The sequence below is a fragment of the Gracilinanus agilis genome, chromosome 5 (genome assembly GCF_016433145.1).
Source record: "Gracilinanus agilis isolate LMUSP501 chromosome 5, AgileGrace, whole genome shotgun sequence".
NCBI lineage: Eukaryota > Metazoa > Chordata > Mammalia > Didelphimorphia > Didelphidae > Gracilinanus > Gracilinanus agilis.
The window spans coordinates 117,279,689-117,299,408 of NC_058134.1; the positions used below are offsets into that span (position 1 = coordinate 117,279,689).

General features: G+C 33.9%; 1 protein-coding gene across 1 annotated transcript in view; it reads right to left on the minus strand.

The window, feature by feature from the left end:
* Nucleotides 1-18,895, minus strand: part of LRGUK (leucine rich repeats and guanylate kinase domain containing) — a 126,326-nt gene extending 107,431 nt beyond the window's left edge. The window contains exons 1-4 of the mRNA XM_044678025.1: nt 18,815-18,895; nt 16,117-16,198; nt 10,668-10,792; nt 4,672-4,815 (exon numbers count right to left, since the gene is read on the minus strand). Of these exons, the coding sequence (XP_044533960.1) occupies nt 4,672-4,815; nt 10,668-10,792; nt 16,117-16,198; nt 18,815-18,895 (432 nt within the window). The remainder of the gene's footprint in view (nt 1-4,671; nt 4,816-10,667; nt 10,793-16,116; nt 16,199-18,814) is intronic.
* Nucleotides 18,896-19,720: the final 825 nt, after the last annotated feature.

Below are 19,720 nucleotides of genomic sequence, written 5' to 3' on the forward strand. Positions count from 1 at the left end.
GAGTTCACTTTTGCAAGAATTGGACCTTAAGGCCACAGTAGAAGGCAGTAGGGTCTGACGGAACACTCTTTGGGGCAAAAGAAGTGAAAAAAAGAGAAGTGGCTTGAGGGTGCAATAATGAAGGAAAGACATTTTAAAACCTCCCACAAAGAGGGATTGCCATTCCTAAAAGGAGGCATATAAGCTACTGGTGAATTATACAAACCCAAAAGGAAAGAGGTCATCTATCCATTGGCCCCAGGGAAGGACAGGTGCCACCAGGGATCTAGGAAATGTGCCAAAACCTTTCTTCCAGGACCCATAAAGTTGAGTTCTTCCAAGAGAACAGAGATAATAAAGAGAAATCACAGAGAGAGCTGACAATTTTGGAAAGGCAAAATAAGATCATTCCTTCTTCTTCTATGACAGGCCAACTGACTCATTGTGACAGAAAATCAAACACCAAAGGAAAGCTGCCAATCAGCCCACCAACAAGCCCTTAGAAAGCACCATGTAGGAACTATTAAAGACATTTGATGCTCGTCTGAAGTCCCCAAACTGCTTGTTGATGTGGAGGATTCTAGCCATAAAATAAAAATGTCAAGGCTAAGTTGGTCTGGAGGGACAGAATTAGGAAAAATAAGGGAAATGGGGAAAATAAAATGGGGAAAATAAAACAATCGAAATTTGTGACATGCCTCTGAAGGAACTTGGATGGAGCAGGTCAGCCAGGAAGGACAAGGATCCGCAATCGCTTCCATGAGGATGTGGGTCAAATGCAGAGTGGCCAACTCTCTTACAGGGAGGCAGGCTAGCATGGCCTGGTACCACACTCAAGGCGTCAGGTCAGAACTAGGACAGGCATTTAACCCCAAACTAAGGACAGAGGCCATTTGAGTTCTCTCGTTTCATGTTCTGGGGTGCTGCAGGCAGGTCTATACTTTAGAATGTTGACTGTATCCATTAGGAAGTCAGAGACCTGGAGGGATATCCTGGCCTTGGTTAGGGCCTAGCCAGAAATTCTAGAACTAATTCATAACACCACTTCTCCCATTTGCATATTGCCACCTTTCTTTTGAAGCCCTCATGTTTCAAGAGAGCTAGAATGCATTTTTGTAGAATAATAAATCTGTTCCATAGAACCCAGCATCTGTCTTTCATAACATCCATCATCCATTTTATCAGAAAGTAATAATGACAGCTAGCTTTTATATAGTGCTTTGAGGTTTTTGAAAAACTTTACAAATATCTCATTTGATCCTTATAACAGCCTTGGGTGGTAGGAATTATCATTATTTCCATTTCATGGTTAAAGAAATGGAGGCAAAAGTTAAATGACTTGCGCAGGATTTGAACCCAGAGCTTCTGATTTCTGATCTAGAACTCTCTCCACTGCACCATCTAGTGGCCTGGATCACAAATTTTCTATATGCCACCTTGAAGTTGATTCTTTCTGTCCCTGTTCAGTCACTAGAGAGGAAAAAGGAATGATCTGGGCAAAAGAGATGTTACCAAAGTAGGAGTTGAGAGGGCCAGAAAGGAGTACTGGATAAAATATATTTTTTTAAACCTTACTTTCCATCTTGTAATCAATCTGTATATCAGTTCCAAGGCAGAAGGGTAGTAAGGGCTAGGCAATGGGAGTTAAGTGACTTGCCCAGGGTCATATAGCTAGGAAGTATCTGAGGTCAAATTTGAACCCAGGACCTCCCATCTGTAGGCCTGGCTCTCAATCCACTGGGACACCTAGCTGCACCCCCCACCCCAATTAGATAAAATCTTGATAAACTTTATGATACCAAAAATCTCTAAATGGAATATTGGAGTACTAGCCTGAAAGTCACAATGTGGTAAAGTGCAAAAACACTAGATTTGGAGTCAAGGAACTTTGGTTCAAATTCTAGCTGTTAATCATTACTTGTGAGATTTTGAACAAATTGATGATCTTCTCTGGGCTTTGGTTTCTCATTCCAGGGCCTGATATTTCCTTCCAACCCAAGATCCTAGGACACTAAGGTGAAATTTATTGTAGAATGGAGCCATATTTTTGGTCCAAGATGGTGGTGGGATAATCTATATACTGGCCAAATATTATGAAAAATTAGGACTAGTGCAATGGTGTCAACTGACCTAACTTCAGCAAGGCAGACAGATCTACATCCTTGAGCTTCTGGATCCCACACAAATCATTGTCCTTGTCCTCATTGGCAAAGGGCAGAGTAGGCAAGGTTCTCTTCATGTGGGACTTTAAGCAAGAGTCTATGGCATCTAAGGATGGAGGGTATATTATAAGTGAAGGAAGCATGATTTAGCAAGGAAAACACCCAGATGATGTTCACTGGCAAATTGTTTCCCAAATCACCTTGGCCATTTATCGAATGGCAATGGATCATAGATAACTAAAACATAAAGTCTTAGACTAGATCATCTCTTGTATTTCCAAAGATGTAATTTACTGCAAAATACCATAAGGATCACCTGTATAGCAGACAATGAAGGTAGTAAAAAGGACCACGGAATGTTGGAATTCAGTAACAAAATATGTGCTCCCGGGCATGATGTTAAGGATCCATGAATGCCACCAGGCAAGAGGGGGGTTCCAGGACCTGAGATACTAGCTTATTCTGAATGGACTCCCGCCAATTTTCCTATCTATCTAAAGATGCTACTCCTGAGAGTGAATAATGACAGTGAAAGAACTTGGTTACAGATCAGAGGAGTCTCTTTAAATATAGAAGTACTAACTCAAAGCAGGGAGACTACTGTCCCAAGGTCCAGATGCTGGCAAAGAGACCCTATTAGCATTGTTATTCTTTGCTTTAAATTTTTTTATTGCTATCTTTTTCTATATCACCTACATTTCCCAATGTACTCCTCTTCATCTCCTTTGCAAAAATCCATCCTTTACAACATAGAGTAACACAGAAGAAAACTGTTTCACAAAATGAACAAATGTATTGAAAAAGTATGACATTATATCCAACATTCCAAAATCAGTCTTCCACCTCTACAATAAAGGCTTGGAGAAAGGGAAAGATGGTGTTAGTTTTCAATGGGATCAAGGCGACATACCAACAAATATTTAATAGTAATGCTTTTTTTTTCCCTCCCAATTCCTGAATGGCAAACTTGAGCTGAAAATTTATTCTAATGTAAGAAAACAAGCTGAGTTCCTATATTTGGGAATCTCTCTTTGAGCAGGGGACAAGGACAAGATAACTAACTAGCTCTGGAAGTTTCTGAGTCCAGGCGAGGAGTACAACTGCCTACACAAAGTAATAGCTTTCAAATTGAATTATAACTAAGAATTCCATTATTTTAGAAACAACAAATTCAAGTCAAAGTGCAAATTAAAAAGACTTGGGAATCTACAGTTTCTTCTAAGATGGAAAATGTTCTCTTCCCTCTCCTACACCATTGAAACTTTTGCTTATTCTAAACCTCTGGGAAAAAAGGGAAAAAGTCCTAAATTAGAAGTGAGAGGACATTAGCATTTCTAAATGGGGAAGTGTTTACATAGCCTTACATATACCTCTTCTCTATACAGCTATATACCTCTATATACTGCTGACACTCTCTACCAAGATCAACCAAGTCCTTAATTTACCAGAGAAGGAAGTTTTGAGCTCCTCTCAAGAATAGATCTTTCCTAAAACACAACAAAGTCCCCAACATGAACAAAATTATTTCGTCAGTCAAGTCTACCAATTTAATATATTGTTTTGAGACATTCTTTATTAAAAAATAAAATATCATTTAAAGCCAAAAACAATTTGTAATTTGTGAAGTAATGTAAATTAAGTTTTGTGTAGGGATTTGAATAAATGTAATTAGTTATTCATCATACAGCGTTAGAACATCCTATTATATTAAAATTTTAAATTAAAATTTATTCTGTTTTCAGATCTGCATTCTCTCCCTCTCATAGCTCTTCCCCATAACTGAGAAAACAAGGAAAACAAAAACTGATTCAAACATGTATTGTCAGACAAAATAATTCCCACATTGGTCACATATGAAAAAAAAAAAAGGTTCAGCCTGCATTGTGAGTATTTTTCCATAGCGACAATTTCTTTTTAAATATTTTTAGGAAAAGCAATATATCCATTCTATCTTTTCTCCAAAAGATATTAGTTGAATTTCCCTGTCATATCACAAAGATGAGTTTGTAAAAATATGGAGTATGATTTTTTCAATTTTCTTTGAATCTATCTGAAGGTGGGTGTTATTATACTTAGAAGAAAATGAAAATTTTAACTTTTTCAGACTCTGCAATCTTCCTTTTAAATACTATTGATGACAGCCTTCTCTTAGGCTGTCTAGGATACCATTAACTTCCTAAAGCCAACATTTCAGAACTGCCAAATGCCACCCATTCTTCCTTCTCCCCAAAATGTGGAGGCAATATGATCTTTGAACTATTGGATCAATGATTCCAGACACTGTCTTGAGAGAAATGTGAGATAATTGACAATTTTTGAGAAACTACTATGAAGAATAATGCAGTCAGCCAATCAGTCATTAAACATGTACTAAGCATTTACTCTGTGCCAGGCATTGTACTAAGCACTAGGGAGACAAAAGAAAAATAAAAGATAATCTTCCTTTCCACGAGCTCACCATCATTAATGTCTTATTTTAAATGGGGAAAAAAACTAAACAAAAAGGAATGGTATTTATATATGACATTACCTTATTATCTTCTAGGTTGATGATTTCCAGAAGGTCATGATTTTCTAAGCCTTTTAATCTACTGATTTTATTACCAGATAAGTCCAGGTTCTGTAGTATTTTAAGGTTTTCCAAACAAGATATTTCCTCAATCTGGTTGTTACTCTAAAATTGATCAAACATTTTTCATTTTACTTTTAAGTTATCAACAATGAATATTGTTATTATCCCTAACTGAATGTTTTTTTCATTTTTTATATTGTTTAATATTTGGTAAAAAAAAAGTGGCCATTCTCCTCTTTCACATCTTCATTCCTTCATATAGAACAAAATAATTAATAAAAATTCAAAACTCAAATGGATCTCATCAATTTGAAAGTTTCCCCCAATGATATAGATCACAGATATACCATTTAAGGTAATTCTTGGCCATATCCTCCCATAAGCCCATCTTAGAGAGTCAAATCCACTTAATGTATTAGAAAGAATTGACAAATAAAACCAATTTGGTGTAAGTCCCAATATATGCTATTGTCATTCCCTTCTTTTTCTTCTTCTTTTTTTTTTTAAAACACTTATCTTCTGTCTTAGAATCAATACTGTGTATTGGTTCTAAGAAGAAGAGTGGTAAGAGCTAGGCAATAGGGGTTAAGTGACTTGCCCAGGGTCACACAGATAGGAAGAGTCTGAGATCAAATTTGAACCTAGGCCTCCCATCTCTGGACTTGGATCTTCATCCACTGAGTCATCCAGCTGCCCCCTATTCCCTTCTTTAATTGGAAGGAAAATTAAAATCCATGTACCCCAAAGCTGAAAGACTAAGTGGAAGCATAATTCCAAGCTTATCATTAGAAATATGAAGACTTCTTGAATGTCAGCAACTTTACTCAATTACCTTATTTTCAGAAAATTGCTCAAGAATAAGCATTTCCTTTAATTAGAAGCTCAGTTACTCATATATAAGCAGCTTTTCTGACAAAGAAGATTGAAAAGCACTGAAGGTAAAATTTGTTCTCTTGTCTATTCTTCATCTTTCTCTGTACTTATGATAACAAATAATAGTAGCACCTTAAAGTTTTTAACAGTTTTACAACACCCCCCTGGAAATACTGCTCCTTAAGTTAGCTTTGAGCTCTTTGATAAACTAAAAATTATGTTTTCAATTTAAATTGGCCAACTAAAATCACCCATTATCACCCATTAATGTCATGTTGAGTAAAATTATTTATTTACAAATTATTATTTATTTAAAATTATTTTAAAATGCCTTTTTAATAAACACTTAAAAACTTGAGAAATAAATATTATGGTGTTGGATCTAGCTGAGCATCCTTAACATTTTTCCTGACTTATATATTTCTAATTAGGTTATTAATAGCAATATTCACCTACATTTCTCATAAGTATTTATTTAATAGTGTATAGTAAAAGAAAAAAATTCTAAAATTGCTGATTTTTCAAATCCTAGAAACAAAAAGTGATTCTGTAAGTAGCTCCCAAATGCCACTTTGAAAGAATAAAATTCCTAAGCGATCTCTTCATTAAATAGAACTCATTATTTATTTTTAAGTCAAGAAGAAGACATTTTTAAAATGTACCCTACATTGCTTTTTTTCCACAGTTAAAACCAAATTTATCACTCCTAAGAACTTAAAGACTTGAGCAGGGTAAAATGTAGAATAAGAACAGAGAAAAAAAGATAAAACTATGGAGGAAGAAAAAAATTGAACACATTTAATATGCACATTTATCATAAATATGCATATGAATAAATTCAAAAATAGATATCCTTATAGTAAAAAGATGCAATTTCTCAATTTTACTTTGCTCCCAATGAAGTTTAAAGTGTTTTAGACACATGAATTAATTCATAAGAAGAGCTAACTGGCATTCCTTTGACTCTTAAGATTTGCAGAGTCCTTTATATATGTTATTTCATTTGATCCTTTTAACAACCCTGTGACATATTTCCTATTATTATTTCCACTTTATAGATGAGGAAACTCAGGCTGTTGTTAAGTGACTTACCTAGAGTCAAACAGCTAGATAGTAAGTATCTGAGGGAAGATTCAAATTCAAGTCTATTTAATTTGATTTAACACTGAACACTCCATCCACTATGACAAGCTTTCTTCCAATGAATGTGTCATTACAATAGCCCTATTAAATATATATTTTTTTATTTCAAACCCTTACCTTCTCTCTCAGAATCAATACCAAGTATCAGTTCTAAGCCAGAAGATCAGTAAGAGCTAAACAATTGGGATTAAGTGACTTGCCCACAGTCACCAAGCTAGGATGTATCAGGTCAGATTTGAACCCAAGACCTCCTTTATCCAGGCCTGCTTCTTTATCTACTGAGCCACCTAGATGCCCCAGTCCTGCTATTTTACAAATGGTAAAACTGATGTCTAGAAGATTCATAGGCATAAATTATAAAGCATATCTCCAACTAGCATAATTTCTGGATAATTCCATTAATACATCATTGCCAAAACCCAGAATAATGCCAACAAAGCTCTATTATAATGCTTTTACAAATCAAAGGGTCAGCAGTGATTTGAACTAACCACTCTTATTATACCTCATTCACTTAGTGTAGGGGAACCAATTCAAGATGTTTACTGGGCTCTGAGGACAATTGGACAGCCTAGTCACAGAACAAATAAGATAATTCTCCATATCTCCTGAGCTCTTAGTTGGTTTCTGTTAGTTATAAGAAGAAATTCTTTTTTTTTTTTCTGGGCCACACATGTATTATCATGTAAAACATACTTCCATATTGGTCATCATCATAGGAGCACATTCATACAAAACAGAAACCCCAAAAGATACGCTGATGTGAAAGATAGGATGCTTTGATTTGTGTCTGACTCCAACAGTATAAGAAGAAATTCTTAAGAAATAACATATCGGACAGAGTGAAAGGAGCAGAGCCAGAAGAACATTGTACACAGAGACTGATATATTATGGTAAAATCAAATGTAATGGACATCTGTACTAGCAGCAATGCAATGACCCAAGACAATTTGGAGGGATTTATGGAAAGGAACACTATCCACATTCAGAGGAAGAACTGCAAGAGTAGAAACACAGAAGAAAAACAACTGCGTGGACACTTGGGTTGATGAGAACATGATTGGGGATGTAGACCTGAAAAGACCACACCCATGTAACTATCAATAATGTGTAAATAAGTCTTTTTTTTCCTTTTTTTTTATTTTAAACCCTTGTACTTCGGTGTATTGTCTCATAGGTGGAAGATTGGTAAGGGTGGGCAATGGGGGTCAAGTGACTTGCCCAGGGTCACACAGCTGGGAAGTGGCTGAGGCCGGGTTTGAACCTAGGACCTCCTGTCTCTAGGCCTGACTCTCACTCCACTGAGCTACCCAGCTGCCCCCTGTGTAAATAAGTCTTGACTGACCACACCAGTGGAAATGCAAATTAGCTACTGCAGAGGGGAGGGAGGTGAAGGGGGGTGAGTTGGGGGATGAGGGGGGGTGAAGGGTAAAGTAAAAACATGACTTATATAACCATAGAAATTTTTTCTAAAAATAAAAAATTATTAAAAAAAAAAAAAAGAAATAACATATCGGGGCAGCTAGGTGGCTCAGTGGATAGAGTGCCAGTCATGGAGATGGGAGGTCCTGGGATCAAATCAAGCCCTTCCTAGCTGTGTAATTCTGGGCAAGTCACTTAACTGCTATTGCCTAGCTCTTAATCTCTCTTCTGCCTTGGAACTATACTTAGTATTGATTCTAAGACAGAATATAAAGGTTAAAAATGAAAGAAAGAAAACATCAATACCTCCTAACTGTGTGACCCTGGACAAGTCATTTAATCCCAATTGCTTAGCCCTTACTGCTCCTCTACCTTGGAAATAATACTTAGTATTGATTCTAAAACATGAGGTAAGGGTTTGTTTGTTTATTTGTTTAAAGACTACATCAAGATATACATTCTAAAGAGACAGGCAGTTTCCTAAAAATGAAATGAAATCAGAAATACACATAAACTCCACTACTCTGAATAAGAAAATAGGTTTTACTTCAGGTAAACTGAATTTAAAGTCTGGAATTCATTGTCATTTCTTGAGATGAATTTACATTTCGGTTTACAGTGAAAGCTGGTGCCAGAATTAATCATTGCTTTTGTTAATGAATGTTTTTCTTTATCCTTCCTATTAATCATAAAAATAAATCCTTTATAATGGGGTTTAAAATGAAGTAATTGGTTGGTTTAAATTGGTAAGGAAATTAAGCAAACATAAAGTCTAGAATAGCTGTATAATTCCATTTTAGTCAGACAACAAAAAAAATGGAAAAGAAAATCTATCCTCAAAGGCTTCAAAGAAAACCGAAAGATACCATACTCCATGTTTTCACAAACTGATTTTTGTGGTAGGAAAAGGCAATTTACCTAATCTCTTCATGAGAAAAGATAGAATGAATATGCTGCTTTTGCTAAAGGATACTTAAGAAAAAAGTTGTCAGTTTGGATTATTTAGTGTTTGGAACGCACTCTAAATCTGATAGTGCCATGGAATATTCTTAATAAGGGATTTAATTCTTATCCCCTTTAGCACTCCCACATATCATCCTTGAGTCATACCACTTCAAGTTAATGGGAGCTTGAAGAATATGTACCCCTATAGCAGGAATATGATCCCTCAAGTAATAAAAATCCATTGTAAAAGCTACTGATAATACTCTAACTTATTGTCTTTCTAGAGATATCATTTCTATTTATCACCAAATTTTCACTTAACTAGGTGAGTTCATTAATACGGTGGAGCAGATGAAATATGTGACCTGAAGTCAGGAGAATTGGACCTTGATCTCTTTAATCAACTTACTGTGTAGCCTCAGGGAAATTATCATATCTCTCTGTGCTTAAATTGCACCATCTATAATCTGATTCCAGCACTTTGCACCAGCTTCCCCCACTGTATAGTATGGGGAATCTCAAAAGAGCATTTTCAACTCTTTGAAAGAAGAATAAAGCCAATGTTGTATTCTTGGTGTTAAGTAAAATAAGAACATAAAACTCCACAAAATTAAAGACACAAATAATATAAAATTTCATTTAAAAAACCAATTTCAACCAATCTCCTTCCTCAACAAAACATTCACCTAAGATATGAAAAGGAAATAAAAAATTAGCCAACTTGAAATTCCCTGTCATCCTGCCCATCCTGGGGTTGCTGTAGTAAAGAATAGTGGAACAAAGACAAAGAGAAGAAGAAATCGGGGACTTGAATAATCCACAAATTATATCAACATTCCCCAAGTAATTGGCAAAAGTTATTTCAAAAACACTCTTTGTATATTGGGAAGTAAAAATCTTGCAGATTTTTCCCCCATAAAAAGATTTCTATTTATGTTGGGTCAAATCATTTAACCTCTCTCAGCCTCAGTTTCCTCATCTGTAAAATGAAAGAGATAGCTTAAATGACCTTTTAGAAAAACTACCTTACTCTCTGTTTTAGAATTAATACTGTGTATTGGTTCCAAGACAGAAGAGCTAAGTAATTGGCACTAAGTGACTTGCCCAGGGTCACATAGAGAGTATCTGAGACCAGATTTTAAGGTCCTGCTGATGTCAGGTCTGACACTTTATCCTCTGTGACACTTGGCTGCTCTGCAACTCTAATATTTATTTACATGTTCCTGGTGTCTCTAAACAATTCATTTTTTAAAAATAATTTTGGAAGTTTTTGTGAATGCCAATTTTCCAATTTAGAAATGTCCAACAAGTTTTAAAAATTAATTCAGAATATTTGGACACTTAACTAGCTCATCATTATTTGCCATATGATAAATATGCAAAAAGGATACCACTTATGCAAAAAGGCACATTATTTTTTAAAAAGCAAAATAAAACATTATTTTCCCTTTTTGTGAACCCCAATTAAGTTCTTAACAAAATTTTAAAATCCTAAGAAACTAACATCCAAATACTCAATAATTTATTTATTTTAATACTTGTAGAAAGAACAACAATGTCATAAACTCACCAGACAGAGTATTTTGATTGGTAACTTGCCGAAGCCCTCCATTTTAGTGATTTTGTTGTGTGCCAAGCTAAGATGACTTAGAGCACTACAATTTGTTAGTCCTTTGATCTCCTTTATCTCATTATCTATACATCAGAAGCTATATTTAAGGAAAATATTTTAAAGGTTTATGAGAAAAGAAAGTCAATGTTAAATTGTCATCATATGAACCATTTAAAAATTTTAAAATTTTAAATAGAGAATAGATGAATTCTTTGAGAAGTATATTTTAAAGAGTAAATAGCTAGTATTTAGTAGAATACGGATTTTGAATTGTCAGCTACATTTATATTAGAATATGATTTGTTTAATCAGAAGTGAAAGAAATATATCAATAACATACAGCTGCCTTCCTGGCAATAGATTTTCCCTTGGTTAATCTGATAATCTATTTGAGAATGTTATGTGCTTTCCCACAGGACCTCTGAGCTTGAGAGGTTTTACCATACAGTTTACCTCTAGATTACTTAGTTACAACTGATTCAGAAGGTACTACTTTCAGTCTTCTTGGTGAGACAGTAAGGTTTTTTTCCTGCTTTTGTATCCTCTGAAGAAGTATGTTCTATGATTATAGCTAATACAAAGGTTCCATTAAGGAGCAATCCAACTTCTCCCTCTTTGGTCCCTTTCCCTTTACTTTTAAAGGTGCTCAGTTTTTCTCTCGTTTAAAAAATGGAAATAAAGCCTTTATCTAATCTCAGATATATTCTTACTTCCCTACCTCTTTCTTTCCCTATTACTTTGCTCAAAAAAGTTGTCAGTATCCACTGGTTCCATTTTCTCACCCTTCTCACTTCTTGCAATCTTTTTTATTCCTCCTTTCCATCACTTTATCATCACTTTATTGAAATTGTTCATTAGGAGGTCATCTATTCAAGTTTAACTACCCTTTCTCTCTAATTCTTTGTTCTTAACTTCACTCTAGCATATTTCACTTTTGTCTATTCATACCTTCAAACTCTCCATCTTCTTTGGTCTTGTACTTTCTTTATTAGCCTCTTACCTCTCTGAGATCTCTTATGTCTTTTTGGCTATATCTTCTTTATCTGCCCTCTAATCCTAAACCTCCTCCCATTATTGTAAACTAAACATTTCTCAAGGTAAGTTTATCTTTCCCCCTCCCCTAAACCAACTATCCTTCCTAGGCTTCCTATTTCTATTTTCTCAGTGTAAAATTGGAATTTGGGAGATGCCATCTAAAAGTATATATATATATTTTTATGGATACGTGAGAGATTTTGAAACTACATTTTCCATGATTCCTCATGGCAAACAGGAAGTATGATGATGTAAGAGAGGGGTTAAATCTCCGGGGTGAGGAGGAAGTCGCTCTCTGAGCTAGCAGGCCAGGAAAGGTACAAAAGGTAAAATGACGGAGGCAGTTTGAATTCTTACCGGCGCGTGGTCTGATGATTTTATCTATATCAGCATGGCTTTAATTAAAATACTAATTTCTATATTTATATCAGTCTTCATTATTTTTAATTGTAACATCAGTTACCTAAATTCTGAGCATTATAGTCATGTCTGATTCTTCTTCTGCCTCCCTTTATTTAGTCAGTCACCAAGTGTTGGCAGTTCTCTCCCTCTGAGATTTCTCATGTTCCTTTTTCTCATTCCATTCACATTGACCACTCTAGTCCATTGTTATAATCTCACTCATACATTATTATCCTCCAGGTATCTAATCCACATTACATATCACCACTACCTACTTCCTAAAACACAACTTAGTTCAAGTTACTTCAAAAGCTCCAGTGCCTTTCAACATATGAGGTCCCAGCTTATTAATCAGACAATGAAGGTTTTCTGCAATCTGCTCCCATCCCATTACTCTATAACAGAAATTCTCCATTCCTAAATCGTTACACTAATGCACTGTTGGTGGAATTTTGAACTACTTCAACCATTCTGCAGAATGATTTGGAATTAAGCTCAAAAGACTATAAAACTGTGTACACCTTTTGACCTAACACTATTACATCTGTATGCCAAAGAGACCAAAGGAAAAGGAAAAGGATCTTTATGAACACAAATATTTGTAGCAGCTCTTTTTTGTGATGGCAAAGAACTGAGGGGATGCTCATCAACTGGGGAATGCTTGAATAAGTTGTGGTATTTGATTGTGATGGAATACTATTGTGCTATAAGATGACATGAGGGATGGTTTTAGAAAAACCTGGGAAGATTTATGTCAAACTGATTAAAAGTAAAGTGAACCAGTAGAAAACTGAGTAGATTATTCTACACAATAACAGCAATAGCATAATGATGATCATCTACGAAAGACTTAATCTAATCAATTCAATGAGACAATTCCAAAGGACCCATGCTACAAAATGCTGTCCATCTTCAGAGAGAGGACTAATGAACTTTGAAGGGTAGATGGAAACATATGTTCTTTACTTTTAAATTTTTTTTCTTGCAATCTGGAATTGTGCCAGAGAGTTATAATACTGTGCATCAACTTAGACCTAACAACACAACTGTTGGTTCATTTTCTCAAGATGACCATGGGAAAAGGAAAAGAACCTATATGTTCTAAAATATGTATAGCACCTCTCTTTGTGGTGGCAAAGATCTGGGAATTGAGGGAATGCACATCAATTGGGGAATAGCTGAACAGGGTATGGCATATGATTATGATGGAATACTACTGAGGTGTAAAAAATGATGAGCATAGTAATTTTTTAAGTGGAAAGACTACATGAAATTATGAAAAGTGAAATGAGTAAAACCAAGGGGAAATTATATTCAACTACATAATTAATGTCTGAAGAATAACTTGGGAATGTCTATCTCCAGAGAAAGAACCAATAAATAGAAACACAAAAGACATAGTTTATATAAACGTTTTTGTGTGTGTGAACTGATACCTTCTTTAGTGTGGGGAGGGGAGAGAGAGAGAGAGATACTAGGGAATTTTGATATAACTAAGAAAAATAAGAATTTTTTATAAGAAATTCTAAAAAAAAAATTTAAAACTTCAACACAAACAAAATTAATGCACCTAGAATAAGAAGGGAAGTAATTGAATAGGAAAGAATATTCATATCAAATTTCTCTAATAAGAGTTTGGCATCCAATATATAGATACAACTAACACACACATATACATATATACATATGTCTATAAGATTCTATTATGTATTGAACTATTACTAACCATTTGAAAAATGCTCTAAATCACTAATAATAATAAGAAAATAAATGAAAATAACCCTGTGATTTCACATCACTTCTGAATATTGGGAAATATGACAAATAATGGGAATAGTAAATGTAAGAGGGTTTGTAGAAAGATGGGCACACTAATGCACTTTTGGCAGAGCTGCGACTGTATAAACATTTTGAAAAGCAATTTTGGAGCAGCTAAGTGGCTCAGTGCCTGGAAATAGAATGTCAAGCCTGGAGATGGGAGGTCCTAAATTCAAATTTGGCCTCACTTCCTAGCTTTGTGACCCTGGGCAAGTCACTTAACCCCCATTGCCTAGCCCTTACTGCTCTTCTGTTTTGGAACCAATGCTTAGTATCAGTTCTAAGGGAGAAGGTAAGGGATCTTTTTAAAAGTAACTTGGAATAATACAAATAAAGTGACTAAAATTTCTATACCCATTCACCTCAAGATTCCACTCCAAGGATTATACCTCAAGGAGGTTTTAAGAAGAAAGTAGCCATATACATCAAAATATTTATATCAGGACACTTGTGGTAATTAAGAATTGCAAATAAAGTAGATGTCCGTAAACTGAGGAATAGCCATATATAGAATATTTCTGGAAAGAATGTGAAAGAAAAATATGGAACTGATACAAAGCCAAGAAAGTAGAGTGAAGAAAACAACATATACAATGACTACAACAATATAAACAAAAAATACAATTACATAAAAAGGGGAATGTAGTAAAATGATAAAGAACAAGCGCTCTAAAGACTTATGAGAAGACCAAACCCATCCTTTTGCAGAGATGAGAGGCCCACAAGTGTGATAGAATACATGTATTTTCAGACTATTTTTATACAATGATCAGTAATGTTCATTTTAAAATTCTTTTTCTTATCTTTAAAAAGAAAAAAAATTCTCTTTTTTTTGCAACATTGCTAATATCAAAATATGTTTTGCATGACTTCACATATATAATTGACATAATATTGCTTGCCTTCTTAATTGGTGGTGGAAGGGTTGGAGGGAGGGAGAAAATTTGAGACTAAATTTTTTTAAATGAATGTTAAAAATAAAGTTTTAAAAAAGGAAAATCTCTGTCTGGTCTCAAATTCATTAAACATTTATCAAGTCCATTATGTCTATAGACTAATTTTCTAGGACCTAGATGAGGTACAAGTTTTATATAAAGGACAATTCTTAATGTCATCAAAATTACAGCAAGAGGGGAACATGTCATAAATATAGATAATTCTAATAAAAGGTTTATCACTGCAGAGAGGTACAAAACATTAAGTGGTTTAGTGTGTTTGGAGTATAGAATAAAAGGAGGAAAGAGATAATGAGAGATAATACTGGAAATATAAAGCACATCAGACTGTGAAGGATAAGGGAGATTGAACTTCTTAGGAAGAAATAGAGAGCCACTAGGGAAATTTGAGGAAAGGAGTAACATGACAAGTCCTATGCATATGGAAGACTGGTCTGATAGTGATACAAAGGATTGATTAAAAGGGTGTGAAATGGGGTTAAAGAAATTAATTAGAAGGATTTTGCATTATTAGTTCAGACAGGCAGTGATTCGAGACTATATGCTTAGGTAGGTGACAAAAAGGTATTGTAGCAAATAAGTTGTTTAAATCTATATTTTCACAGATAAGATTGATTTAAAATGTAGTGCATGGGGGGCAGCTGGGTAGCTCAGTGGATTGAGAGCCAGACCTAGAGACAGGAGGTCCTAGGTTCAAATCTGGCCTCAGACACTTCTTAGCTGTGTGACCCTGGGCAAGTCACTTGACCCCCATTGCCTACCCTTACCACTCTTCTGCCTTGGAGCCAATACACAGTATTGACTCTAAGACAGAAGGTAAGGGTTTAAAAAAAAATAAAAATAAAAAAATTAAAGGTGGTGCATATGTAGTTGAATTTGTCCCTAGAAACTAAGGAAATTACAATTAGTTCAAAACATAGTTTCCAATCCTGTAGCAGAAACAAAAATAAACATCAGAAATATGATTCACAACTTTCCTAATATTATTTTCATAAGCCTTGAACAAACTTTATTCTTTATTAAGCATACCTTCTTTTAAAATTTTATTTTTTAAAAACAAATGTTCTTTAATAAGCTGAAATACTATTTCTATTTCTTTAGCAAAATTTTGTTGAGTATAATAAACTTATATAAAAATTAGCAAATTTGATAAATCTATTATAAAAAATATTCCCTTTATCCATTCCAAAGGATACGATCCAGTATTAGTTTAGAAAGCCCTTTGTATCTAAACAAATCATTCATTTCAGGAATTTTGTTGAATGAAAAATCCACCTTCTGGAAAGAAAAAGATAGACCAATTTGTTATAAGTTGCTTATCTTTTCACCTTTTTTTTATAATAGCAAAGCATAAGAAAAAGATGTTTACATGAAGAATGAATAGGAATGATTTTATTTAGGTTAAATGATATTATATAGATAAATTTTATTAATCTTTATCAACATTAAAAGGGAAATTAAAATGGAAATTTTATTAATAAAGCTTTATAATCATCTCACAATGACCCCTGTCTCTTTCATCTTTACTAGTCCAAAGAACTTGCCATTTCCATGGAGTTCTGATCACTGACACAGGCAATCTTATTATACATAACCAATTCAGATTGCTCTATTGGCCACCTTAGCATCTGACATTTATATTAACCTTTTTTATTCATCCTTCAAGATTCTCTTTCCTTTTTTTCCCTATTTTGCATCACTTTTATTTTGTTTTTTCTAGATGTCCCTAAATTCTATTCATTTAATTTATATGAATATCTTGATTTTCTTTGTCTTTGCCCCTTTCTCTGTCTCAATTTGTCCAGATATTGAAGATGAGAAGAATCTTGCTTTATCCATTCCTTAAGAGGCATCCCTTCTACTTTATAACCTTTTCCTAACTATTTCAAGAACATTCTGGAGATTATGTATTTATTCCCAACTAAATGGTAAACAATTGACTGGAAAATACTACCTAATTCTCAAAAACTTTATTTCTTTTTAATTTATATCACTGATTCTTTTATCCTCTATCTCTGTGTCTATTCAGCATATGTATTAAATGTACCTTTGTCAAAGATAATGCTTAAATTTATATCCTCAAGAATAGCTAGAACAGAGGTTTTAATGGGGATACTAGAGCACTCTGATATGCATTAGAACAGAACACTGAAAGAGTATAGAAAGTAAGCTATCAAATACGAACCAGCAAATATTTCCTTAGTGCCTATTAGGTACTTTCAAGACAGTATGCTAGGCATTTTGGGGTGTACAAAGAAATACAAGACACCATTTCTAATCTTGAGAAACATGCGAAAGCATAAACTAAATATGAAGAAAGGGGGGCATACTTGTTAGATGGAACCATGGGAACAAGTCATGGTCCTCATTTAGCAGGGTGTTAAAGGATTATATGGGTAATGATCTGGCTATTCTTGGGGGACGGGGCTCTATAGAGCCCAGTGTTCTTAATCTTGCTAATTTCATTAAGATTTGGGGTTTACTTGGTGGTGGGATAGGGACTGAATATTTTGGGGAAGAGACTAAAGTAGGTAACTCCACTGGATGTGATTTTAAGGAGGCTTCCGAAGGGATGAAGGGCATATTTCAGGATGAAGAAAGCCCCGTCACCGTCAGAGAACTGGTAATGGTGTCAACAATGGAAACTATTCTGAGTGACTATTAAGTGGTCTCTCCAGAAAGCCTAATGGTTCCATAGCAGAACATAATGTGGCTTAGTGGTATAGGGAAATAGCATTCTGATGCATTCGTCATACCAAAAAAAGCATTATTTTAAAAGAAAAATAACAAGACAGAATAACAATTGAATGATTATTAAATAAGGAGGAAATCAGTTGTGTTATTCTGCCATGGTACTATAATATAAATGAATACTGACGTAGAATGAATTCAAAACAGATTTCCATGTTTTTGCAAGTCTTAGTAAAGAACTTTAGATCTAAAACTTAAATTTAACTTGTATTACAAATAAAATGTTAACCTGAGAAATAGATAGTAACAGTTTATGCTCATGCCACATTCACATGAATGATTAGCCAGGCAAAGTTTAAACATATTGAAATGTTTTTCATTAAGAAATGGAGTAATATGACAATGCTACTCTACAATCTCCACTCTATCAAGTTGTTTTATAAAATGCCTGATAGAGTTTATGCTTTGGGAATGCAAAAACACATTTAGGTATAGATATAGATTTTAAATTTTTATGTAATAATAATGGCTAACACATATTATACTTTATGGTTTGGTAATCACTTTTTACATTTATTTTTATATATTTATATGTTCATATAAATATATACTCATATATTTATTTATATTTTTATATATATTTATATAAATATGTATTTATATAAAATAAATCACTAATTTTAAAAACCAAGTTGTATGACAAGGACAGGTTTGGAACTATTAGGAAAATGTTTATGCTATACAGGTTTTCTAGAATGCAATAATGGCATGCTATTGTTTCTGCTCTGATTTAAAAACATCTACTAATAATTAGTTCCTAATTTCAGAGAAAGGAAGATAAAAAGGATTTTTTTTTCAGGAGTGCCTTAAATCATCCTTTAATTTACCTTTTTGCAGACTTTTCTAAGAAGTAGTCAGGTGGCTGGCTAGGCTATATTTTTATTTCTTCAAAATAAATAAAAAACATAATATCCTATTTTCTCCTCTTACTTCAAAGGCTAATAGTCATATTATCTACCTTTACTTACCTGTACAAATATATAAAGGCTGAACTCCAAAAATTTTCATTTGTTTTCCACTAAAATCTGAATCTCTCAAAGTAAATTTGTTATATTTCTTCAGCACTGCTTTACCTGTTTAATTTCATGTGTAAATCTATTTGGGGCATTTAATATATTTATTTAGCACAGTTACAATTTTTACCTTAAGATTCTTAGGTGGCTTGAAACCAAAAAATGAAGTCAACTCATTGTGAGAAGCACTGAGTTCTATGAGATAAGGCATAAAACTAACACAGGTCAAATCTAGGAAGGGAAGAAAAAACACAAAATAAGCTAAATCGATGAAATAAGTCAAATTAGGTAAAAGAAATTAACAACAGTATACATTAAAACTAAAACATTTAAAAAACAATTTAGTTGCAAGAGGCCAAACTTTTGCCTGATGCTTTGCCCTCCCAAACACGAATAATTCAAATACGTTTAAATATGTAAATTCTTTACACAAGCCAATAATCTTAACATTCTCCTCCACCCAGCCTTTACCCAGAACTGAAAATAGCAAAGGGATTATTTTTTGGGTTTCACCTTCTCCTCTCCTAAATCAGTTCAATAACTCACAGAGGTGCTAACAAGTAGTGAAATACCTCAAAGAGAGAAAAGTAGGAGGAAGAGAGAAAAGAAGTAATATTCCTGGATAACCAGACCTTAAATAACTGAGTTAGATGACTACAGAAAGAATAGTAATTAACATACCCTCTGTATTTTAAATACATTTTGTTTATAAATACCTGACACTCACTAAATCCTAAATCTTATGAATTCTATAGGATCACTTTAATAAATTCTATAATTCTACATTAGCATCTATTTTATTCAAATATTCATTTAAACTTTGTATTTAGTCAAAAGCCAGACTTTTGTACCTTCATTCCAAAGGAACTATATTTTATCCACTAGAGCCATTATGAATTTTAATATATAAGGTATAAAATTTGATCTTGAGAATATTCTCATCCTCATATATAGTATCCAACTTAAATGTATTCAACAGCACTGGCAACATGGTTTAGTGAAAAGAACAGTAGGAATCAAATAATGTGTATTCTAG